The sequence below is a fragment of the Cyprinus carpio genome, chromosome A15, assembly GCF_018340385.1.
Source record: "Cyprinus carpio isolate SPL01 chromosome A15, ASM1834038v1, whole genome shotgun sequence".
Taxonomy (NCBI): domain Eukaryota; kingdom Metazoa; phylum Chordata; class Actinopteri; order Cypriniformes; family Cyprinidae; genus Cyprinus; species Cyprinus carpio.
In genome coordinates this window covers 17,767,942-17,794,966 of record NC_056586.1, presented here as the reverse complement: position 1 = coordinate 17,794,966, position 27,025 = coordinate 17,767,942, and the positions used below count along the sequence as shown (strand labels likewise).

Sequence of the window (27,025 nt, the reverse complement as noted above, 5' to 3'; positions counted from 1 at the left end):
ACTTTGATTTAAAGCAAAATATTATTTAAATCAAAAGTACTGACTACTGATACTCAGTGAAGTAAAGAACTACAATGCCATGATTCATTACAGATTACAAAATCTAAAACTATTGATTTTGATATCTCAATTTTATATACTGTATATAGAAATAATATATTTTACATTTCATACAAAATATACATATATAAAATTACTTCAGCAGTCCAGCAGAGTGGAGAGATTGACTCATTTACGTCATTTGCAGTGCTTCATGGGAGTAGGCGGGCACTAAAATGTTCTTTTGGTGCAATTTAGTTTCGATTCTCTTATTGGTTGAGATTTTTTTACCTCCGGAATTCAATCATTTCAGGCTTTTGTCATTCCTATTCGATTGCAATACAACATTGCAATATTGCAATTGTCTAATTTTGCTTTTCTACCTTAAATGTATTTCTTTAAATTTAAGTTCATTTTGAATCTACTTCCTTACATTCAAATTTAAATTGCAATTCTTTATCTTTTTTTTTATTTAAATTTAATTTAATTTATTTAATATTTTGTTTTTAATTTTTTAAATTTAAATTTATATTTTTTTTTTTTATCAATGCACAAGCCTTCTGCACAGGCACAATCATGATGCCTCAGGACATCACTACAGCTATCAGCTTGTGCAGCTCTATGGAGTCACTGCTGTACAATTAGGATTCAGCTCCAAAGCCCCTTTAGGCCGCCTTAGGTAAGAAGAAGTTTCATTTTGCTGCAGCTGCCAAAATGCATACGTAACCAGAGCTACTATCCAGCTCTGCTGAGGGAGTTTCAGGAGTTAGCAAACGCCACTCCAAATGAAGAAGCTCCCCGTTAGGAACAGAGAAGCATTACACTCGTTTCTACAGTTTAAGGGTGTGGGTGTCCTCACAATCAACTTGGCTTTCATCCCCCTTCCTGAAATTTGGCATGGAGCTCACGGCACTGGCCAGCCAACCCCTGTGCAGTAAAGTGCTAACATTTCATGACAAAGGAAGCTCTGAAACGCTGCCCCTCTGCCTGCACCTGCCCAGCATGAGCAAGGGAGGTGAAACAGTGGGTATGAAGGTTGAAAGCACTGATTGTGAAGTCTTCAGTGCACATGTGGATCTTCCTTTCTGGATCTTTCCTCTTCAGATTTTAGCATGAAAACTGAGAACTTAGTAGTTAAAGACAAACAGGAATGACTGAAAGATCAGTCTTTTTGAGGTGTTTTGTTCACATTATTGTAACGCGAAAGCACATTAATATAATGCGCGAGCGCGAATCTCTCTCTGCACGCATGCAGTTTCCTTTGCTCTCGCACAAAACCAGACATGCGCACTCAGATACATGCTGCTCTCCCCCAGGAGAGTGTGTGTATTTTTGTTCAAACTGTGTCCAGTGCATTCACAAATCTCTCTATGCTCATGCGCTAGATATTAATTCGTTTCGCATCTGAAATAAACGTTCTCAAAAGTTATCAACCAATCGGATTTCAAAGATGGATCTGTAATTTCTTTACAATTTAATACAGTCATAAATAATCAAATAAATCAATCGGGTGCTTGGATGATTTGGAAATAACCTAGTTTAAGAGTTTGGTCAAACCTCTCTGAACGATTTATCTAAACACAAACAGAAAAAGCATATGAAGTTCTTGTGGTCATATATGTATTGTGTACTTGCATTGATACACAATACTTAAGATACTTAATACTTAATACCAATATTTAATATTTGGAGACCAAATATAACACTATAATGAATTTCTCATATTTGTCATACACTATTTTGTAATATATTATATTATATGTGTTGAATTGATTGAAATTAATTGTATATTCACTGTTTTAGAGAAGAGTGCCATTGAATTTGTAGCTTACATGAAGTGGGTTCTCATGAAAAAAAAATCTAACTAAAATCAGAACTGAAAACAAACAGTGGATAAAAAAAATAAAAATAAAAACTCCCAATAAATGTCCAAACAGCGATGCTATCAGAACAGTTATTGTGAACATATCTTGCATCATTTACATCTATTTTGCAGTTGTGGTTGATTTGATAGGAATTGCTACTTATGATTGCCATCATACCATCTAAGAATTTATTGTAATGATTTTAAATTCAGTTGAGGTATCTGACATATTGTGACATAACATTGTTGTTTTTAGGTAAAGTTCAGAATTCAACCAGGACAGAGGCGAGAGCAGCATGTTTCTGAGCGTGCGTGTCCGGTTTTGTGCGAGAGCAAATGAAATTCACGTGCGAGCAGAGAGATTCGCGCTCGCACATTATATTAATGTGCTTTCGCGCTACAATAATGCACTCTCGACATTTGTCATTAAAATAATGCCATACTTATTTGCTTGATCTTTTTTGAGAAATGCCCAAGTGGTGTATCAACTAAACGATTTGGGGAACATTTGGCTTTGGCGATAGCTGAGAGGCAAATAGTAATTAGCAATCAGCAAAATAGCAATTAGCAATCTTCTTTGTGTCTGCGGTCGAAGGTTTAATGTGACTGAAATGGCAACATCATACAGCCTGGCTGCAACAAGAGTAGTAAACTATAATCTGCATCTTTGTTTCACTTGACTCTAGGCCAGAAATTACAAAATCACAGGGGTGACAAGATTAGCTTTAGAACTCCTAAAAAGAGGTTCCAAAAACAAAGACATGCCAAATGTTTTTTTGAACTTTACACAAGAGTGCAATGGCAATGGCAAATTCATATACTATGTTATTAATATGCCATCACTCACACATTTGCTTTTTGCCTTGTATAAAATAACGTATTAATTTATATACACACATTAATCTAAAATAATTATATCAGATATTATAGTTAATTAAAACTAAAATGAAAGCCATTACAAACTGAAATGCATTAGAATATAAAATAATTATTTTAGATATATAATAACAACAATTTTATATAATGTGTATATTCACTATATTTTAAAATATTTATAATTTTTATAATATTAAACTGTATAATTGCATTAAACAATTAAATTGCAATTAACTGTATAATTCTATAATTTATAAAATAATTAATATAAAATTTTATTAAATAATTTCATAATGTGAAATAAATGTTAACTGAAATAAAATAAAATAGAAAAACTTATTTCAGCTAGCTGACAAGGCCACTTGGTGAACTTAACTAAAACTAAAATAGAAAAAAAAAATGAATAATAATAATTATAAAAAACGATACAGCAATTTAAAAACAACAAAACCTAAAAAAATTACAAAAACACAAAAATTACAAAATTACAACCTTTAATAAAATTAAAGTGAAAGCAGAATATATACAAATAAAATCTTATTCAAAATATTAAAAACACTACAACAGTATCTCAGTACTAAAATAACACTATATATATTTAATGTATTTCAAAACTATATATTATTTACTTTTATTATATTATTATATATATTATTTTTATGTTTTCTTTGTTGATAGCAAAAATGAAAGGTACAGATGTATCTTCAAAAACAACAAAAGACAGAGAGACAATTGGTTACGGTCAATGGGCTGCACCCCTCCCAGTCCTCATGCTACATAAATCTAGAAGGCCATGGTCACATGACCATCTCAGGAGGTCCCCTTGAGGAACAACTGTTCTCTCCAGCGCCAAAGCTGACCCACAAACAGCTCAACCAACCTATGCTCCAGTGCCAAAAGATGATCAAACAGACTGTACAAGACTCTATCTCCGCATATACATCAAATAGTGGTCTTACATTTGGATATGTGTGCACGCAAATTCCCAAATGTATGCTCTCCAACCCATAGTCGATGCAAAGGCACACGCTACTCCTACAAGGCTAAAGGGGTCAAAGATAATTATCCATGGCCGATCTGTTGCAATTAATACGAGCATACAGCCGGTGTGTTGAAGGGAACATTTCGACAGCTGACGGGGGATGAATGAGAAATGAATCACTAGTCTGGTGGGCTCAAGGTGGTAGTGAGCGTATGAGAGAGGGAAAGGGAGTTCGGGGGTTATTCAGTGGGGATTAGAAATTTTGGGAGGCAAATGGGCGGAGCGGGAGGCAGCTGCGGAACTCGGTGCCTTTAGAGGCTCTGTTGAGGCACAGAGGGGGAGCTTTGTCCCCTCTGCAAGGAGGCTGGATCTGCACCAAATAAAAAAACCCACCGCCAACACTCAATACTCTTCTTTGTCATTCCTCACCACCTTCTGTTTTAGAGGAAAGGTGCCCCCCTACTCTACACAATGCAGCTTTCCATTGTCCTAATCTTATGCAAGGGGCTTTTCTTATTTAAGCTCCAAATATCTCAGTGCAAATGCTAAATTGCCCCAGTGCAGGACACAGGCATTAAATGATTTTGCACTTATAACCTCATTATGCAACGGGAGGGAATGCCACAGCAACCAGCAAGCCAGGTGTTATCGGGGTGAATCTGTGATTACAGAAATGTGCTGGAGGCCTTTATGTCTTTTGATTGTGCTTCAGTGCAAAAAGTATTAATCAAATGGCTTGATTAAGATGGCGATGTTTGATTAAAGATTGCTTCTGTATAATTATTCTGAGGAATAAGGATCAGAATAAAACAATATTAATTGTGTTTAAATTACATCAATATTAATTGTTTTATTGTCAGTTTTGAGATCTGTATCTGTATTCGTTTAGTTTAGAAATCCAACAAGAACCTTGTTAATTGTACTATTTTTTCAAGTATTTTAAAAAATATTTTATTAGTACGGTTGTTGCTTACATTACATTTTAAATGGTCAGTGAGAGCAGCAGGACATCTGCCACTGCTTTTTTCCCTCTGTGGGAACTTCAAAATGGAGGTCCTGCCGCTATGCGATTGGATGTGGGACTCTGTGGCCTCTCTAGTATCCATCCTTACTGCGACTGACTCCCTCTTTCTCAGACAATGCATCTGTCTCACCCCAAGCCCAGAGGCAGACGTTGGCACAGAAGCGAGAGACATCTTTGTCGCCTGTCTACCTGCTTGATGTAGAAACAGAGAAAGATGGCTATAATGATGATGGTAGAGGGGAACCTCTTGCCTCTGGAGCCGTCACTTTAATTCCCATCTCTGAGGCAACCGAGTGTAGAGACTAACAAAGCATGCTTTGTCTCAAAGCGGGGAGTAAAAAACCATAGGGAGGAGGGTGTGTCTGTGACAAAGGGGGATGGGGGGTGTCGCCCCTGTCAGCACTGCACCAAACCCCAGGAGAGGTACCACCTTCGTGGGACAGTTCCTGTGCACCTTGCGCGCAGCTATAAGTCGTGTTGCAATAGACTGATGTTTAGATAATTTATGGTTTATCAAGCTTTCATCTACAATAAAAAAAGGTGAAAAAATTATTGCCATGCACCAATATAAAGTACAAAAAAGTAAACATTAAAAAACCTGAAAATATGCTATTCAAAATACAATATTTAAGATAAATTCAAAATGTACGATAAACTAATGAAGTCTCTTCCAAACAATCCAAAATATTGGACTCTCTTTATATTATTTAATATAAAATTCTTTAAAAATGTGAATAGGAAAGCCATTTGATTTCAGCATCACAAAATCAATTTCTGTATCCACTTATTCAAATCAATATATATTTTTGTTACATGTATATATTTAGCAAGTGATTTTATCCCAAGTGACTCACTTTTGACAAAAGTTGCACGTAAGCTTCTCCCGCCAAAAGTATGTAAATATCCGCTCATATAAATAAAATCTGTCAAGGCCTGAATTGCTGAGCTTAGAGCGTGGGGAGTGGGTTTTACTGATGAGTTCATCATAAAATGTGCAGCAGATGACAGAGTGAACGCAGCGAGAGATGAGGATGGCTGTCTCCCACTGACACATTCATCATCTCTACTCCACTGACAGACTCAGACAAAAGCACAGAGACAGGCCCACTTATGTAACACGTCAGGACTCCCACTGACACCCAGGATGCAGTTTTATAAGAAACAGGACTCGTTCGATAAAACTACTATCATTACTATGAGTTACAGACATCTGCTGTTCACTATGATTGATAACCATTTATATAACAGCATTATTACTGGTAGTTAATTGATATGGGGTTTTCAGTGACTGATATCTTGAGAGCTGGCTGGTCAATGGCTGATAAAATGCTGATATATACATCAGTTAATGATGGCAACTATAGGCTGTGATTTGTATGTTGAAATGAATTTTATATTATATTATAATGACCTAATAAATAAATAAACATATATATATATATATATATATTATATATATATATATATATATATATATATATTTATATTTATATATATATAAATTAGATCATTATAATATATATCCCAAGTAGAAATTTGTAATATGTATATTTTTTTATTTATGATAATATATGTATAATATATTAAATTAAAACAAAAATTAAACATTATATATATATAAATTAGATCATTATAAAATGTGTTTTTAAATGTTCTTATTTATAAACTCTGTCTGTAATATAAAACAAAAATTAAACAACTCTGTCTGTCTATCTATCTATCTATCTATCTATCTATCTATCTATCTATCTATATTTACACACACACACACATTGTTTTTATATATATTATTAGATAAGTGTGTTTTTTTAAATATATATACACAGACATACATAAAATTATACCTCAGGTAAACTTTTGATTATAAAATATATTGAATTGATAAAAAATGTATATTTCCATTTTACAACATAAGTAATTTCATGTAGTAAACTATAAATTTAAACATTTGGTCATTAAAATTGTCTATGTGTAGCAGTATTAAACAATTATAGATAGTCATTTCAGTTTGACGTGGCGCACAGCACTCTCACTTTTGCTGTTTTCCTATTTCTTTCACTTTTGTTTTTTGTCTCTCCATCACCACACACACACACACCAACACCTCCTCAGGCAGATGGGAGACCAGCCTGCGCGCCTGCACCTCCCCCAACACTTGAGGAGTAGTGTCGTCAACAATGTCAAAAGCTTCTATTGTAATTAAGAGTGGCCCACCACTCGTCTTTGTCCTACACAGTTAAGACACATCATTGACCATTCAAACAACTGGATATTCAATCACTCCTCCCCCTTCACTGTGTCATTCCCCTCTCAACTTCTTTCCATGTCTGCATCTTTTTGTCCCTGTGTTTCTGAGGGATCAGACATAACTGCACCGTCACACATATCTCAAATCCCTTGATATACTCAGTCAAAGACTCAAACACACATAACTCAGAGTCTAATATGGGCGATGACAAGAGTGACAGCTGGTAAGCTCAGTGTCAGAGATAATTATATAGACCACAGGAAAAACTTACAGATGCATCTAACCTTTGGATGGGTATTTTTAGCTCTCAAATCCAAGATCTTCCTTGTCCGAATCCGCTATTCCCCACATAGCCCAAGCATGGGACAGTTATTGAGGTCCTAAGCTTTGTGCCCATAAGCTCTCGCCCACTTGGTGCCTGGACTAATGATGCAGAGTCTGAGGGATGACAGTAAGGGAACGCCACTCAGACCTACAGGAATCCAGGATTAAAGGCTCTCAGATCTACAAAATGGTTTACCGTTATCTCATAACTGGCTACAGTTCACATGGCTGACATCAGCTCACTTGTTTTTCACAGTTTCCATGTGAAACTATTAAAAACAATCACAACGTATTACATGATGAGAATTGTCCATTACAACAAGCACTATTGTGTGTGAAAAACTAGCCTCAGACTGAATCGCCGCCGCAGATTTTAGGTGAACTGAATCAGTCGGTATTCACAAAGCTCCATACATCTTCTATTTGAGTGTGTATATTAAATATTTTGAATGATTTGATGATTCTAACACAATTTGGACAAAGTTTAAGTCATTTCAGTTTAATTCAGCAGATTTTTATGGAATTCAGAAAAAGAGGCAGATTAAAGGAATTTTTTTTATCATTTACTCACCCTCATGTCGTTTTGAACCCATGAGACCATATCAGTACTGGTAGACCAATATGAATTTTATTAATGGTCAATGTTGATATCTCAGAGAGCAACCACTGGCCAATATAAAGCCAATATATATCACACTATTTAATTTAGAGAACACTGGCATAACAATTCTTGCAATTAGATTTATATTTAATTTTACATAATATTTAGAGATAATTTAAGATTTAATTTATATAAAAACACAAACTTGATTTTAAAAAATCAGTAAATAAAATGTTTATACTTTAGCAACTTTTATTCTTGTAAACTAATGAAGATGCAGAATAGGAGTTCCTGTGTGTCTTGTTTGCACTGCCAAAAAAAATAAAAAATTTAACGGCCAATGCAATAATTAAAAAATTACAAATATTTGGCAACATATTAAAACGACATTCTTCTTTGGAGAAAAAAAAAAAAAAAAAAAAAAGTAACGGCCAAAGCAATAATTAAAAAATTACAAATATTTGGCAAAATATTAAAACCAACATTCTTCTTTGGAGTAAAAAAAATAAATGAAGATATTTTGATATTTCTCCGTGTTCATACAGTGAAAGTCAATGGGGTCCATTGTTTTACACCCCAATGTTCTTCAATACATCTTCTTTTGTGTTCATCAGAATAAAGAAAGGTATTTAGGTTTGGAAAGTCATGAGGTTAAGTAAATGACGGTTTTCATTTTTGATGTAGGTCCTTTAATGTAGGTCTGCCTCTGTGTAGATAATTAATGTAGATAAGCCTCAATGTTTCTGAGCCGGGTAAGTAAAAGACTGAATTTAACATTTTGTTACCCACATCCCCTGCTGACACTACTGAATCAAGGTGTAATTATCAAAGTGATTTAGTCAGTGGATTTCCTGGGTGGAAAGAGGTTGGCTTTTCAAATTCGAAGGGAATGCACCTGCTATTCTCATCAGTACGCATGCTGAATTTTATCCTTTATGCTGTCTCTTTGCAGTGGCATGACTGATCAATAGTATTTGTGCTGAGGCCTCATAGAGATGCACTGGAAATGGTGGTTGGACAAGGGGGAGGGCTGGAGTAAAGGACAAGGCACCACTCCCATGATGCAAAAAATTGATCCCTGGAATGAATTTGCAGTGTTCTATTAATGGCAGGTCCCTCTGAGGCTTTCTATTACATCTGATGAAAAGCCACACATTACAGAAGCAAAAGTACAACACCCCAGAGGAAAGAGGTACAAAAGAGAGGGGGTTAAGCAGGAAGATATTTCAGCATTTTTAGTATTTGTTACAGAAATACTATACTTTAAAAGAATATACTTAAGTGAGACATGAATGTAATGTTTCCAGACACTTAATTGTGTTATTTGCAATTATATGAAAATGTGTTGTCATTTAAATTTATATTAAATGCAGTTAGTTTAACTTAAGAGTGTGTTTTGACATACGGGCGTACAGTGCATCTTTATATGTAATTTCAGAATTACTTCTATTGGTAAAGTGTATTGGCGAATGTACAGACAAGCATTTATGATAAACTAAAATAAGCTTACATCATGTAACGTATTTAAATATATATGTAACTAAACATGTTATGATGAAGTCGCAATTTAATACATCTAATATATATATATATATTCTTTTAATGTAATATTGAATAACGCTACAATTAAAATTATATTCATGTATATAACAATTAAGCACACTTCGTTCACAGTGACAGAAAGAAAAAGAGAAAGAAAGACAGACATCACATTCTGAAGATCTTCCTGACGAACGATCACTGAAAAAAGTCTAGTCATACCTAATTGGAAGCGTCAGCACGCTAAGTGGGCAACATGCTAATTATATCGCAAATGTACTCTGATCTTCTAGCATCTTCATCATTTACAAGATCACTGTCTGCGCCATCACTCCCATCATCCCCCTCGCTAAGCGTTTCTCTCTATACATCGCTCTGTCTATGATGAGACTCTGGTCAAACTCGCTCTGGTGATCAAGGCTCTTTTGTACAAGATGGTTTGACTGTGTGAGTTTCAGGCACTGACTAGCACTGAGGGCTAGCGGCCACAGAAAATTACATCACATGCCTGAAAAAGAAAACAAAGCCACGGAGATTAAGGGTACCTCGTCTCTCCTCCAGCCCAGATGACGACTATCTCTGACAATAGCGTTTTTACATGCTAGCGACAGTTAGCATTTAGGCTAGCACTTACACATAGCACAAACAGACTGATTAACAAGCACTAAAATGTGTTGAATCGTTAATTTGAACGCACAAGCTTTAAGACATATATTGACATTTTAGCAGTAGACAATTTCAATTGGCATTGCTGCTAGAATTCTACAAAACAACTTCACCTTCTGAACATAACACTCCTTGAGTGTGATTCTTTCAAGCTATTTTGACACACTTTTCCACAGACCACATACAAAACAGCAAAAGTCACATAATTACTAGCAAACCCTTACAAACGTTTGCATATTCAGTAGCAATAAAGGCTGACTCGTAAACCTCAAAAGTGTTAGCAAGTACTATGGTGGCAGTACAGTCAGGGTACTATGGTATTGGTAAATGGTAAATATTGTAAATATTATGGTATTTACATGGTACTATGAGCATAAGGTACTTCAAAACTCAAAGACATGGTATTAACATGGTAAATTGTTAACTGTTCAAATAGTGTTTTACACAAACTAAAGTATACTAAAACACACCATCCCTTATGAAAAACTTCAAATCTTAAAAGTATATTTAAAGAAACTGTATTTGCAGATAATAGAATATTAATTAAAGAAATATTACATTTTATAATAATGTCAAATTAAAAGATTTACTTTAAAGTACATTTTTGTTGATGTTTTAACAATCTTTTATTATGCTTTAAAGAAGTACACTTATTTGATGTGTTGACTAACATACTAAAGCACATGTAAAGTACTTGATTTTGATTTCAACAATAGTATGTTATTCAATACAGCTAAATTACTTATAAAGATGTACATAATTATGAAATCACATAGAGATGCAAGTCCTACATAAACATGTCAAAAAAGGACTCAACTAATTGCATTTAATCAAAGTATAAATTAATTTCAATATAAAATGCATTCATTTAATTACAAATAACATGCAATTAAGTACTGTTTTTAAAAGTGTGCTAAACAAGATGACTAAGCTTTAATTAAACTAAGCAACACTAAGGTCATCACAAATAAAAATGAATTCTTTTGTGAATAAGGTTGAAGAAATGGAGAAAGAGAAAAAAATTAAATAAACATGCAGAAAACTAATTTCTACCCCTAGATATGTAATATTGCAGCTTTTCATCTTTTGGCCACAAAGCTTAGGTCTTAAGCAGATTACACAGCTGAGAAATCAGTAATGTTGATAATGTGTGGGGGCAGAGCCGCATGGCTCTCTGGGTATTAAACACTGAAAACTGCAATCATGGTGCTGGATTAGGAGTGAGCTTTAATATTGTGCTACATTCTGCTGAAAGGGACAGAGAGGCTGGAGGGGGATCAGTGATTTGGACAGGGAAAAGTCAGAATGTACACACACTCGGGAAACCTGAGAGGAAGAGCGCTGGCCAATTATAAAGAAAAAAGGATGATGCAACTCTCTGGACTCGTATCAGAAAATGATGTGAGAAAAATCAAACGAGACTTGTGTGTTAAAACTTTTGCTGCTGTTTTTCATGGAAATGACTGGAAAATAAGTCTTAGATTTGAAGTTTATTTAGTAATTAAAGGGATAAATCACCCACACACACACACAAAAAAAAAAAAAAAAAAAAAAAAAAATCTGTCATCATTTTTTGTGGAATGTTAAGAAAAAGTTTTTGTCCATACAAACAAGGTCAGTGGGTACTAAAACAGTGTCGGACCCCATTGACATTCTTTGTTTGAAATTTTTTCTTCTTCTTGTGTGACAGAAAATTTGGAATGAGAAAAGGCTGAGTAAGTGACCAAATTTAAATTTTTGGGTGAATTGTCCCTTTAAGAAGCTGATACTCACACTGTAACATCTTGAATTTGCATGCTAGTTAATAAAAATGACAACATATAAACTACATTTTACGCAACATAATTTAAAGGGGCAGTTCACTGGAAAAAAAATTCTAACTCTGTACATAACATTTCAAACCTGGATGATGTGGAACACACACACACAAAAAACATATTAAAAAAATAATACTAATTTTATCCACACAGTTAAATCACTGGGGTCCAAAACAACATTAGACCCTATTGACTTTCTTTGTATGGACAAAAATATTTTGGAAAACAGAAAGTAAATCATACAGGTTTGGAACAGCATGAGAGTGAGTAAATGATGACGGAATTTTCCTTTTCGGGTGAACTATCCTTAAGTAGTGGCCACTTAACTGTAACAAGTTTATGTTCTGAAATTGAACAAATTTGCATGCTAGTTAATAAAAACCACAACATACAAACTACATTTAATCTAACAGTCTCTTGTGGCATCATCAAGATGGAACAGTATACTTAACAGATGCAAGGTCATTGTAAAATATGGCTGTTTCCCAATAAATGCTGCAGAAGCTATATTTAGAGCGAAGACAACTAATAAAATACATTCTGCAGAAATAATGGATATCTCTGGCCCAGTGCTGCTTTGTCCAAAATTAAATTCTGGCTCAGCTTCTATAACAGACGATATGTTCAGAGATATGATGTGCTTCTGTAAACAGTTTAGTGATTTATACAGGATATACAGGACACTTCTCCCCTAACCAGATAAACAGTTCCCTCTTTCCCCACCGTGAGAGCAGCACAGCAGGTGGATCTTTTGACTCGCACCCAAGGAAAAGCTCAAGCTGATTTCCATACAGATGCCCCCTTCACTGGAGAGGAAGAACCCCCCATTAAGCACACAAACAACCTAGCACAGCTCCGGCAACTACTCCTGTACGTTCCTCTCCCTTAATTCAGTAGCCATCGCAACCCCCCCGCTCTAGACGTTGGAGCACTCAAGGTTGCCAAAACCAATGAAAGTGGGGTGGGTAGGAGGTGTCTTGCATTTGGCATTTGCCATGGCTGGCCATCACTCTGTGCTCAACATCCCAAGGGGAATGGGACAGAGGTGCCCTGTTGGACGTGCCAGCGATGGGAGGATGAGCAAATCGTACAAAGCCCTTTTAAGTAAGCATCCAGAAGCCCCCCGCCACTTCTCGTTTCCTCTGTGTCACTCCATTCCTAAAAACATCTGAAAGAATTCCAACACACACGGATACAGAACATGCCTCTTTTTCTCTCTAAATATAAACATTACTAGAAAAGAACCATTCAAACATGGTATCGGCATTTATTTAAGCTCTGAACTCCATACTTGCTCCTATGTGAGTCTCTCGGCACTTTGTCCCCACTTGATCTGGCATTCTTTGCAACCTGAGCTCTGATAAAGGCCATATGGTGTGGCTGCAAGCCCAAAGGTTACAGCGTCCCATATGATTCTCATTAAGAATGAGTTGCAATGACTTTGGGAATGAGGTACCTTTGGTAATGTATTAGCATAGACTAATAACATGGGTTAATTAAGTTAAAAAGTAATCCAGGTGCTTTAAAATGTGTGCTGTTTAATGACTGGATGGTGGTGCAGTAAACAAGAGGAGGTTGATGAGGGTTCCCTTCAAAGCTTTCTGGAATTAGCAGACTTACCCGGGTAGAAATCTTTGGATTTGGACAGCTTGATGGTGGCCCCTGTCTCTTTCTGTAGCTGGACAATAGTCTGACCACCCTTGCCAATTATGGAGCCTGCGGCGTAGCTTGGAATCAGCACCTTTAAGAAATATTCGCCTTCCTCTGGAAACAGAAAAAGAGAAAAAAATGAACTCTGGAATATATTTACAAAGTTTTTTTTTCTATAATCTGACACATACAGTACAATAATATATACAACAAATAATAAATATATACAAAACAGATTTTAAAAAGAAAAAAAAAAATGTATGTAATCTAATATGTAGAATTATTTAAATAAATACATATTTGCAATATATGTAAGCATTTTTGTAATCTGATGTTTACAATAATAACTATTATTGTAATTATTAAATATTTGCAATAGATTTATAAATTTTTCTGTTTTATGCATTTACACTTACACTTAAATGCATAAAACTATTTTTGTGGACATACATAAATTACTAAAATAACTAACATTTTAATTACATTTTTAATGGATGCATTTGAGCAGGGAGAGTGTTCAGGATACATGGAAACTTCTTTAATAATATATAATGCCCTGGTTGAGTGTAAACTAGCAAAGGGTGGCTAATTTAAAGAAGCTAAAATATAAGATAGTTTGGTTTTTTTTTTTTTACGACACATTTTTGGCCACTAAATAAGACACATACTTCAATTTGTGCTACATCACAGGTTTTATGGCCTATTATTATTATGAACTGTAGAATAAAGTGATAAAGATTGAGAAGATGTGTCCAAATTTTAAATGGCAGCAGATTTAAAATATGGCTGCACAATGCATAGATTCACATTCTTGCTAGATGCCTTAAATGCCTGACTAATGAGAAAACGCACATATTGTCTAAGAGGCTATCAAAGAAGGCAGCTATAAATAAAAGTCAAGCTGAAATACTAGACCAGCAAAGAACTACAAGACCACTATAATACTATAATACTATAATAAACGCTGAACCACAAGTATTAATGCTTAAGTTAAGAAGGGCCGATAACACTCAAGAGCAGAACAAAAACTCTAGCATAGGTTAGTGGGACAAGTTATGTAAGTAGGAAAGATATGGGATGAGGGTACATTTTGTTAAACACGTCAATCAAAGTAAGTGCAAGAGAATATGAATTTGAAAAGACGTATTTGAAGAGACTCAGTTTCAGTGTAACTGGCAAGCTAGACATTGTATTGTATAGAAATAGCAACTGAATAGCAAGGTGCATAAAATATAGCACAAGACATCCTGATTTCACTTCCCTCTTGAGAAAGGTCAGCAAAGGTTTTCCTTAAAGTAGAGCAGCGGTAAGGCAGTAAAGTGCCTCATCTATTGTTGGGCTCTACCTGCTTGCTGCTGCATATCCAGGTCAGCAGAAGCAGAGTACATGGTCCCTTCACCTTGACTTTAACATGACATTGTATCCTTCTGTCTGGGCCGCTTGGGTAAACGCTTAATATTCCACCACAATTAATCTGTGTCGGCTCCCAGAAGACGGCCGCTTTAGATTAGATTGTTATTCTGGAGTAGCAGTTTATCTTGTCAAGCTAGGCTGATGGCTAGGCTAAGCTACATGCACTTGCAGCCTAATACTGATGATTGGGTAAAAATGAAAGAGACTACTGGACAGACTATTAATGTCAGAGTGCAGCTGGAAAAACAAATGGACTAACAATGGCAACAACGACAATTTTTTGGTCGAAGGCCCGACTTAACTGCATCAGTGACAAAGTAATGACACATGTCTGTAGTTATGTGTGAACCAAATTAAGAGAAGTGTTAGTGTTCTGCTAACAAGATGGATGTGACAGATCAGATTGCTTTGAGCAGAAAAACATAGAGAGAGATAGTATTACTGCAGCAGATTTGTTTTAAGGTTCAACTAAAAATAAAAATTCATTATTCACTCACCTTATAACATTTAACAACTGGCTTTTTTTCTTTTTGGAGAAAAATAATGAACTAATCTGTCTTTTAATTTACAATGAATGGGAACTGGAGCTTTTAAGCTTGAAAAATGATGCACCATAAGAGAATTGTGGGGAATTGGCCGAAATTTAACTCGTAATTTTAAACTAGTAACTGTTGAGAGCATGGGTTCAATGAGTTGAACTCGAGAAATTAATTCAAGTCTGATTTGTGAATGAATCATTCACACTGGTTTTGTGACGTGGATGAGCTGATTCATTGAAAAGATCTGACTCAACAAAATGATTCTTCATGATTCAGCCATAATTTAAACATGCAAATGTCAAACACACATCAACATTTTCAATGCATTTTGACTTAATTTATATCTGTTTCTCATACAAAATTACTGTATGACTTCAGAAGACTTCAGATATAATGCACAAGTCATGTGGACCACTTTTATGATACTTTCATGGTGCTTTTTCTCATTTTGGAGATTCACAGTCCCATTCACTTTTAATATATTAAATAGAGTGGTCTGAATATTCTTCAAAACATTTTGTGTTTCACTGAATTAATTCATAAAGGTATGGAATGACCTGAGAGTGAGTAGTGATTTAAATGAGTTTCATTTATAAGTGAATTACCTCTCTAAAGGAATAGTTCACCCAAAAATGAAAATTCTGTCATCATTTACTCACCCTCAGCCTGTATGAATTTCTTTCTTCTGTTGAACACAAAAGACGATCTTTTGAAGAATGTAGGTAATCAATCAGTTTCTGGTACCCATTTGATTTCTATAGCATTTTTTTAATACTATGAAAGTCAATGACGACCAACAACATTTTAAACATTCTAAAATACATTCAAAATATATTCTAAAATACAGAGATGCACCGATTGCAATTTTCTTGGCAGATTCTGATTACCGATTTTTTTCCCTCAGAACTATAATTGGCAGCATATACAAACAAAAATCTACTTTTTTCATTGCAAAAACCAAACACAGACCCTGCATCTAAAGTGGCATTAGATATATTTAAACAGACTGTTTGATGAAGCCGAGGTGCCATTAATGCATTTACACCACAAAACTGCAAATGCAAAATGAATTTTATACGATTAATGTTTTGAATAATTTTTTGCGCATACAAATAAAGAATGTTAGGAAAAATGCAATGATACTTTTAAATATGAAACCAAACCACCAGTAGGTGGCGGCAAATGTGTCAAGTGACTGTCTTTATGAATGAGTCACTGAATCATTGACTCACTCAATTTGTTCAAAAACGATTCATTCAGTAACAAAATCCACTGTGTGTTGCTAGGAGACACAACAGATCTGCTGTGGCTTTGATTGGAACTATTTTCGTTTGTGAAATCGTGCAAAAACAGTGTTTTTCAACTGAAGTATGCATCTGTAACTTTCAGTGTGTGCTGTTGCGCTCATTTGTTCTGATTTCTGCATGAGTCGCTCTCTCACTCAGACAGGCTCTGCGAGCCTCATCTGGCATGACATAAATCCATCATCAGTCGCCGTTTACACAGAATGCAACAAAATCACAACCATTCTCACGCGAAATTTTTGGTGCCCAAGTTTCACTTCTTCCCAAGTTATTTTTGGTATTGACATTTTAATCAGGCTTCTTGCCTGGTCGGGCAAGTAAAATTCTCTCTCATTTGTCTTTAGACAATCTACTTATCCCAGACAAGCTTTAATTGAGGCCTGTTGTTTCCCCACGGTTTACTTTGGCCCTACACGTATTACAAATTGCGAACTTTGTGTCTACTTATCTACTAAAATACATTTAAAATATATTATTTTATGTTTAACAGAAGAAAATAAAAATTCATACAGGTTTGAAACAACTAGAGAGTGAGTAAATGATGATAGTATTTTCATTTTTTGAGTAAGCTAACAGTAAGGATTGGGATGATTTTAACAATGTTTAAATCTTCTTGAGGTAATCTCATTAGAATCACAGGCCAGCCCAGTTGATCTGGATGTGTAATGAAGCGTATCTCTAACTAAACAAATATAGTCTCATATTTAGCCACACTAGTTGTACTGGATGCCACCAGATTATGAATTGCATAAACAACAAGGGAATAATGGAGGTTACTGTGACATAAATAAATAAATGTACTCAGACCTGGTTTGCAGACACCTCTAAATGACAATTCCTGATTTTTCACTCACATACTAAAAACTGCCATTGTTTTCACACATCATAAACAGGCGGTTAAAAACAGTGTCTACAGAACACTACAGATACATGCTTTTCTGCAATGACCCAGATTTCTCACAGAGCTAAGGCTGTCCTCCTTTTGATTTGGATGAGTCTAAATTTAACCTTGATTAATATGGCGCAGGGTTCATAAATAATGTGTATCATGCATACATAAGTACTCTCTCTTCAAAAGCATCTAACAAAAGTCTATCATAAAATTGGATCAAGAGGCTGTGTCCAGACTGGCTATAACTGACATGATCTACTCTAACACATTAGACACATGATATTATATTGTATATTTTCATAACAATATTAGGCTGTTTTAAAGGTTACACATTTTAGTTTGTTTTTATTTAGCAGCAAAATATTATAAAGCATTATGGCGGTTATGGAGTAAAAAGAAAGAAACAAACTGCAAAGAGTTGAAGGTAGACTCTGGTTTGCAGATAACAAAATCTGTATGTCATTTTTACAGAAAATGAAACAAATTACCGTGAAATCCGACAAAATCTGATGAAAATGGTGGATCATGGATGGCCGGTTGGTTGCATCTCTCTAAAAGAATGTGAATGAGAAAATTAATCTTTGTGGAAATGTCAGATAGAAAAACAAAACAAGGTGAAGTACAGAACAATGACAGAGTCTACCTTTAAACCTCCTGCTCTAATCAAGAACACACCTGTGAATGTCGACGTCATGGATAAAGATACAAGATGAAGTAATAATGAACTTTATAGTAATGAGATTTCGATTTCCAGTCGTTTTCACTATTATTTTAAGTCAATCATGGCCTGATGACAATATGCTTGAATAATACATTCAATGAATTGCTGTGAATTAAAAGATTATTCCAGGTTCGATACTAGTTAAACTCAGTTGACAGCACTTGTGACATAATGTTGACCTCCCCCCCCCCAAAAAAAAAATTATTTGTACTTATTCTTCATTGTCTTTGAACAAAGCAAATTACAGTGAGGCACTAACAATGGAAATGAATGCGGGGCAATCTGTAAACATTAAAATACTCACCGTTTCAGTAGTTTCAGTCATAAGACATAAACAATATGCATGTTAATACGATTTTAGTGTAACTAACCTTTTTTATAGATATATCCGGTTTTACTACTTAGTTTTCATGACAACCTAACACCTTAAGTCCTAAAATGACTGTAAAAATGACAAGAACAGCTCAAATATTTCCTGTCATTTTTCAGTACAAAGCTCTGGCTGAGAAAAATCAGTGGACTACACTACACGGATATCCGTAACAGTGCCTTTGAGGGAAATGAGTCCCTCCCAATGTGCTACACCGGGAACAAAACAAGAAAACGTTGTTATATGCTGTTATTCTTCCCTCCAGCCTACTTAATATCTTAATAAGCCTTGTCTTGTGTGAACATCTATATGACTGCATGCATCACACTCAAATCAGAATAATTAATAAAAAAGCCCAAATGGGCATTACTCATATTAAACCAGTGGGTGTAAACACAAATCATTGGTTGCTAGAGGCTCCCAAGAGAGCCGTGGTTCAGAATAAGCAATACACCCGCTTGAGGATTGAAGGTTCCTGTGGGCTTATGTTGGGGACCTTAAAAAACAGGCACAAAGCAATACAGCTATGAACAATTCTTTCTTGTTTGCATTGTAGATTTATACCACATTAGATTTCAGATTCATAATTGGGTTGCATAGCATTTGTGCTTAAGTACAACAAACCTACATCTAATTTTGGATGAGTGATGAAAGGACCACTTTCCCTGCACGGCTGTCCAAGCAACTGCCTGACCAAAATGGCTTCCGATATAAACACCGCACTCGGAATAAAACACACTACTCGGTTTCTGCTGCACGTGAGTGAAAGCAGCATGCTTTGTTCTAACAAGCGCAAAGACTCGAGGAAAAGCTTTCGCATTGCTTCTTTCATTCATCTCATCTATATTCATCTCAGGTCCCGTCCTCCATTCCACGGCAGACGAGCCGAGAGAGGCAAGCAAGTCATCCAATGTGGGGCTGCCTTTTACAACGCCCTCCCAAATCCTCGCCATCCTGCATGAGATTTTTTTTCTTTGACGCAGTGCATTAAAGAAAAAAATGAAGCAGCGCCCTCTTCGTGATCGTACGGTGATCAGTAGGCAGAGGGTTGCATGGATAATCAATGACTTGCCGCTATTAATGGGAAATGAGAGAGATGGACTCTGGGAGGAAGAAGTAATGATAGCCCAAACCCAGATCCATGATTAGATGCGAAACAAACAAACAATGGGGGAGCAGAACGCAATGCACCCTAAATGTATTTCTACTGAATTTATCTAAAACAGCCATAGCAAAAACCTGTGCATTTAAACTGAAAAACGGTGGGAGTAAATGCATTGTAGGATGTGAGTGAATGAGGTGGGTGACAGCGACGGATCGGTTATTGGACCCCCATATAAATGTCTAAGGGGGTGGAGGTGAATCTTCAAACACAGCCGGCAAATCATGTTTATGTAACAACCCCTTCTAAGACAGTTTCCACATCTATTTTCTAATTCTGTGGGCTGAAATTCACAAGCAAAAGAATCTAAAAAAGAGGCTAGTCGCAAATTCAGTGCCAGCAGAATCCGAAAATGTCTTTATATAGTAAAAACAACACAGGATCGTACACACACACACTTCCACGCTTTCTTACAGCCTTAGAGGGACACAGTCCCCTCATGCCGTCCAGCTAGGACATCTGTATACCCTGAAACAACCTTTTGTAAATGGAAGCACTGTACTGTGCCAGTCCATCCATTTACAAAATTAAAACATTACATCTTATGAGACAGCTCCGAAACGTGGAGAGAGGCTCTTTGGTGAATTTGAATTCGAAGCTTTAACGATCAATTGGCAGGAAAATGATTCTTGGTTTTAATCCATCTGACTTTCATCTTAATGCCTTTAACTTTGTTTTTCAGGCAGCCTTTAAAATGCAATCATTTGTCATCCACATCATGATTAAATCCAATAAATAAAGAGTTGTAACAATATGCAAGTCACACAAAATATGATACTAATCCTACAAGTATGTAAACACCAAATCAAAGACAGTAAATGTTAAAAGAAAACAAGTTAGACATAAAACTGCTGTAGGACTGTATCCTTATTTTCAACTCAAAAGCAGTCCAAAAAAAAATGCTTCAGATTCACACTGACTTGGCCGATGATCTGCCTGTGTAACGTCTTGTGTTTAAACATAAACCACAAAGCAGAAACTACGGGTACATGGTGACCCTAAAAAGATTCAACCATGTTGAAATTAATCATTTATTATTTTTTAAATTCAGCATTTCTATTTTATAATTTTCCAGAGATCCATTTGGGGGTGAATTGTTGCATTATTCCAAATAAATAGATTCTGATCCACAAATAAATGTAAAGCGATTAACAAAAACCAAATATATTCACAAAATAAAAAGAATGAGATCCACAAATAAATCTTAGAGTTTCACAAACATGAATTAAATTCACACAAAAAAAGAGACTTGCAAATAAAAAATATAAATTCGCAAATATATTTTTATTCAACAAACAAAACTTTGCCTGCCATTTATTTGTGAACTGCATCCTGTGCATTTGTAGATTGCTGCGCATTTGTAGATAGCTCGCTGTGCATTTGTAGATCGATGTGCGTGTTTGTGGATAGCTTGCTGTGTATTTGTAGATTGCTGTGTGCATTTGTGGATAGTTTGTTGTTTGTTTGTAATTTGTAGATAGCTCGCTGTGCATTTGTAGATCGATGTGCGTGTTTGTGGATAGCTTGCTGTGCATTTGTAGATCCTGTGTGTAGATCGTGGAGCATTTTTGTGATAGCTCGTTGCATTTGTGGATAGCTCGGTGTGTATTTGTTTGTTTTTTTGATATCTCGCTGTGTTTTTGTGCATTTGTGGATAGCTCGCTTTGTATTTGTAGATGGCTGTGCACATTTGAGGATAGCTCGCTGTGCAATCCACAAATGTATGGACTCCAAACCATCTACTAGAGCCAATCAGATAACAGCCACACTTCGCTGACCAATCGTAGCACGTTCTCGCTATGACCAATTACGTTTTGCTTTACAATCGGGATTGAAGCAGATTCATTTTGCACCCCTGTAGTTAAAGGCTTCTTTATATTTCCATCAGGAACAGTGAGTCAGGATAAACTCAGGATTATACACAATTTATGGTCATTCGCAGATCCTGAACATCATCAGTAATACCCTTGCAATGCGTCCAAAGCAAATAGAAATCTACAACTCTGGAGGTGCGACACGATGGAAGGACAAATGATTCGCACATTTGCTTTAATGCATCCAGTTGCAGATACAGCTGTTGCAGATACAGCTGTTGCAGCGCAGCGTAACAGCAAGCAGTGACACGGGGTAAGACATGGCATGGCTTATTTAGCCTTTTAAAGCACAATCGTGGAAACAATTATAGGGCATAATAACACGTATAATATCAATTATGCCAAAATGACCATCTGGGTACTGTCTCAGCATCACTGCAGCATGTAGTACTGGAGTTTTTCAAGTGGACAATGTAAATGAAAACCTACTTTGGATGCTGTTAAGTAATTTTTACAAACAAAACTACTGTATTAAGTCTGATTCATATGAAATATTGTTTGTATGATCAAGAGTTTTAACCAACAAATATCTCGTCTTACATTTATATCCATTTATTTTCAAATCACCTGCACCACATTTAAAAAAGAACCAACCTATATTTTTTCCTCCCCAAACAATGGCTACAACTTTGCAATACTTTTAATTAATGTTTGAAAATATTATTTATAATGTTATATACATCGTTAGATCCACATAGCTGCTCATATTCATATCCATATCCATCTCATCCAAACTGCTTCACTGAAAAACTGGAAAACGCTGGCTGTTGTGTGATGGCAATTTAACCTATTACACAAACTCGCATGTTTATCATGAGGTTGAATCTAGTAATTTATTAGTCAGTTACTTATTAACGCTTTTCTTTCCATCTTGAATGATGCTTCCATAACATGTATGTATCCAGTATAGCATTGTTTCCATAGCCGTGATTTAAAGCGCTGTTTCTCTGGCATTTTCAAAGGCATGTAAAATATACTGTGGGTTGGCTTGGCTATAATGGCGAATGGTCTAACGAAATCCAATTTTAAACATCTTTTACTGTATCAATTTTTATGGCCCTTATATTTCCTATTTGAGCCAATGCATATTATGGATGAAGATATTTCAGGAAGAGACTGCCCTGATTGTAAAGCAAGAAATGATTGGCTATAGCAAGAACGTGCTATGATTGGTCAGCGAAGTAGGGCTGCAATCTGATTGGCTTGAGTAGACGGTGGGTGGAGTCCACGCATTTGTGAATTGTCAGCGTCTTGACGCTGGAAATGTTTCAAAATCCACAAATGCACAGAGAGCTATCCACAAATGCGTGCAATGATCTACAACTGTAAAGGACGCGATTCACAAATGAATGGCAGGCAAAGTTGTGTTGTGACATAAAAATGTATTTGTGAATATGTTTTTAATATGCAAATCTCATTTTATTTATTTGTGAACTTAATTAATGTTTGGGAAAATCTTTACATTTATTTGTGGATGATAATCTATTTATTTGGAATAACGGAACAATTCCACTCCCATGCATTTAAGTTAATAAATATGGATTAATTCATATAATTACAGATGCTTAATTAGAGCAACAGTGTCATATTAATACATCCTTCTACACTATTGTAATTATATGTGATACCATATAAATACTCTGTTTTAAACAAATTGGATTAAATTAATTGTTTAAATAGAATCAAGGCTCCTACAGCTTTTGGCCAGTGAATTTTCGTGATTTTTAAACTACTTAACTGGCTAAGGGTTTCAATTATTTTATAGAGATTGCATGCACAAAGAGCAATTACATAGTTATATCATTTAATACCTAAACATAACAAAAAAAAATTATTGTATATTACCAGTAGAAATTTCCATTATCTTTCCATAACATTTCACGATTTTTCGAATTTCTTTGTCATTTCCAGGCCTTGAAATTATAATATTAAAATGTCCAGATTCCCTTCCATAACTGTGGAAATCCCATAGAATAATTTCTCTTGGCAAATAAATTCCGGTGAAGCCCAGATCTCTTAAGCATTAAAGTCTTTTCATTTGAGCAAATGGTTCTGCAGGTTATGCCTCCCACGAGTCCAGCAAGCTTCTTCTGACTGACAATTCATTTTGCTTTCTGCATGGATTCTTTCACATGTAAACATCTGCCAATCACTTCATTTATGCGCCATGATTAACCCTTTAACTGTAACTACAAACACTTATTTTACTGAAAAACCCTTTAACGGGTAAAATAAATTGTTCTTGCATTTTTTTTTAAATTCTGTTTTACTGAAAACAAACATAGACGGCAGATATATTGTCTAGGCTAATATTGCTAATATTAAGATGCTTTATATCTTATTCTCTCCCTTTAATATACAGTTCAAAAAGACCCAAATAAGATGGCTTTCTGCTTAATGACACTAAAGGTGGGGATTTAACCATCGAAGATAAGAAAAACAATGATTTACAATGTTAACTTGCTACCAATCTAAAATCTACCAATCGGCTGAAAACACATAGGGTTAGGAAATACGTGTATATTTTGTTTTTAACCTATTAATTAGATGACAAGTGTTTAGCAGACAAGTGTACAAGTGTACACAAGACTTCTTATGGCATCTGCTGGAATGCATAATTAAAATCAAGCATGGGTCCAGCACAAACAATAGACTCAAGTAAAATACTAAAGGCTCTAGTGCACTTCAGAGCGCTAAAATGTCGAATATCAGTGGTGCATGTGAAGCATGAAAATGTATATAAACATTTCAGGCTTTTACTCTTAATTTTAAGTACCATATTATATTAAATATTTAAGTGCAAGTGGTATAATCATTCTTAGCACTATAGACATCTCATTAAAATATTATAATCGTTTATCATTCATAACTGGAGTTTTCTGGGCCAAATTTCAAAATTAAAGATTATAGATTCAAGGCACAAGATCATAACGCAAGGTCATCTGCGGTGATAGCAAGGATGCGTAAACGCACGAGCCATGTTTTCTAGTGTTTGGGTACGTGCTGATGATATTAGCCTATATTTAGGAATGTCCAATTTATCCCATACATAAGCCTTTGATTTAGGAATACTGAGGATGTGTTTGGTAAACGACTGTCGTAGGTGCGTAAGACTAGACGCAACCACCAATTCTGGGCCACTTAAAATGGACGCGAACTGTAAATATGAATATAATCCCAGGTGCACATGTCTTGTGAAGCATGACCACGTTAGATGGCGAGATGCTCCGTTGGAAAGCGATTATACTTTCATGGATTTTCATCAAAGCACTTGTCTTTGGGAAGAGTCGCCTATTCATTGCCAAGTGAGTTGCCTATGTAGTAGATAACATTTGGGTCTTACCTCCTGTGTTTGTGCGTTTGGTGCTGCTGGCCTCCGTCGGGGTCTCCAGGGGTCTTTTGCGGGAATCGGGGGGATCAGACTCCATGTGCGGCTGTTGATTGTGATGATGCGGATTGGAGAAAATCCCGTTTTGCTGCACTGCCCCACCGGCCATCATTTTTTATAAAGAAGCTTTAGGCTCGGTGTTGTTTTCCCTACACGCGATATGCAAATATGTTGTGTCTAAATGTGAAACCACGATTATATGAATGTTTGGGGTGCGTCGATCCTCTGTAGCAGCCTAGATACGGAAAGAAAGACGCATCGATATCCAGTGGCTCAGGCTGTACTGATATTAATAACAAGTGATGTGGGAAACGTCCTCACTGGTGGCTCTGCGATGGCGCTCTCCTGCTGAAAACAATATATGACCTCAGTGGTCGGCACAACTCAAAAGATTCACTGCTAGAAACTGTGAAGATGCGCGCGGAAAATAAATAGCAACGGGAAATGTACAAGAGGCGAAAGAAAAAAACAGCGGATCCCGCATGCAGGTGGACAAACCCCGCAGATAGTGCTGGATGGCGTTGAAGCGCTGAACGAGCGCTTGAAGGAGATGCGATGTTTTTGTAGGCTCTGACTCGGAGATGCTGCAGTCTTGCTTTCAGAGCATCTTTGCGCGTTTCTGATGGAGCGCAGAGCAGCGGGTGACGTCATGCGGAGCCGAGACCGCGGCTGTCAAATGTGAAGGAACAGACACGCCCACCTCGAGCTGTGATTGGTCGAGATTTGATTTTCTCCGGCAAAGCGAAGCATAAATCCTGCTTGTCACATGACAATACAGAAGGAGGTGGCGGTGATGAATATGCGAGAGCATCATTGTAAAATAGGAGCAAGGATCTAAAAAAAAAATAAAAGTCGTAGTTCTAACTGCGCAGCTCGTCTCATCCACGAGAATTCTACCACAGTAAATTATTGTTATTGTTATTATTATTAGACAATAATAATTATATTATTACAATGATTGTTATTATTGTTATTGTTATGTGATTTGTACTTTTATTAATTATTGTTGTGGTTAAATTTGGTAATTTTATTAGTAGTAGTAGTAGTAGTAGCATTTATTTAGTTATTTCATTTTATTATTACTTAATATAATAATAATAATGAATACAATTACATATACAATTAAAAAGTAATATTTAATTTATATATATATTTTTTTATTATTGTTAGTAGTATTATTGGTATTATTACATATAACTACAATTATTATTATTATTATTATTATTATTATTATTATTAATGCAATAATATGAATAAATTAAATTACATAAATTAAACAATTATACATGAATGTTTTTTTTTTTTTTATTTATTTTATTTATTTATTTTTTTTTTTTTTTTTTATTTTTATTTTGTTTTTTGTTTTTTTTTTTTTTTTTTATTATTATAACCATAATAATACTATAATAATAATATTTAATTACATACAAAAGGAAACAATAATATTTATGTAATTCAGTTTTTTATTATTATAAGTAGTAGTAGTATAACATTTAACTATTTAATTTATTATTATTATTATTATTATTATTATTATTATTATTATTATTATTATTATTATTATTAATGCAGTATTTGAACTTGAAAACTCTGTATTTAAATTACTGAAATCATTTTAACTCACTTTTTAAAAATTACTTTAAAATCAAATATAAATGAATGGATGTTAAATGGATGAATGCAAAGATGTTGTTCAAACAAACTAAAACACGTTTTTTTTTTTTAAGTGTAC

General features: G+C 35.2%; 1 protein-coding gene across 2 annotated transcripts in view; it reads right to left on the bottom strand.

Moving 5' to 3' along the window:
* LOC109088446 (RNA-binding protein Nova-1-like) overlaps positions 1 to 25,942 on the bottom strand; it is a 51,743-nt gene extending 25,801 nt beyond the window's left edge. The window contains exons 1-3 of one of the 2 annotated variants that reach the window (XM_042771292.1): positions 25,249 to 25,942; positions 18,267 to 18,329; positions 13,601 to 13,744 (exon numbers count right to left, since the gene is read on the bottom strand). In XM_042771292.1, coding sequence (XP_042627226.1) covers positions 13,601 to 13,744; positions 18,267 to 18,329; positions 25,249 to 25,405 — 364 coding nt within the window. In that variant the 5' untranslated portion in view covers positions 25,406 to 25,942. The remainder of the gene's footprint in view (positions 1 to 13,600; positions 13,745 to 18,266; positions 18,330 to 25,248) is intronic. The other variant, XM_042771293.1, reaches the window with a different exon arrangement.
* Positions 25,943 to 27,025: the final 1,083 nt, after the last annotated feature.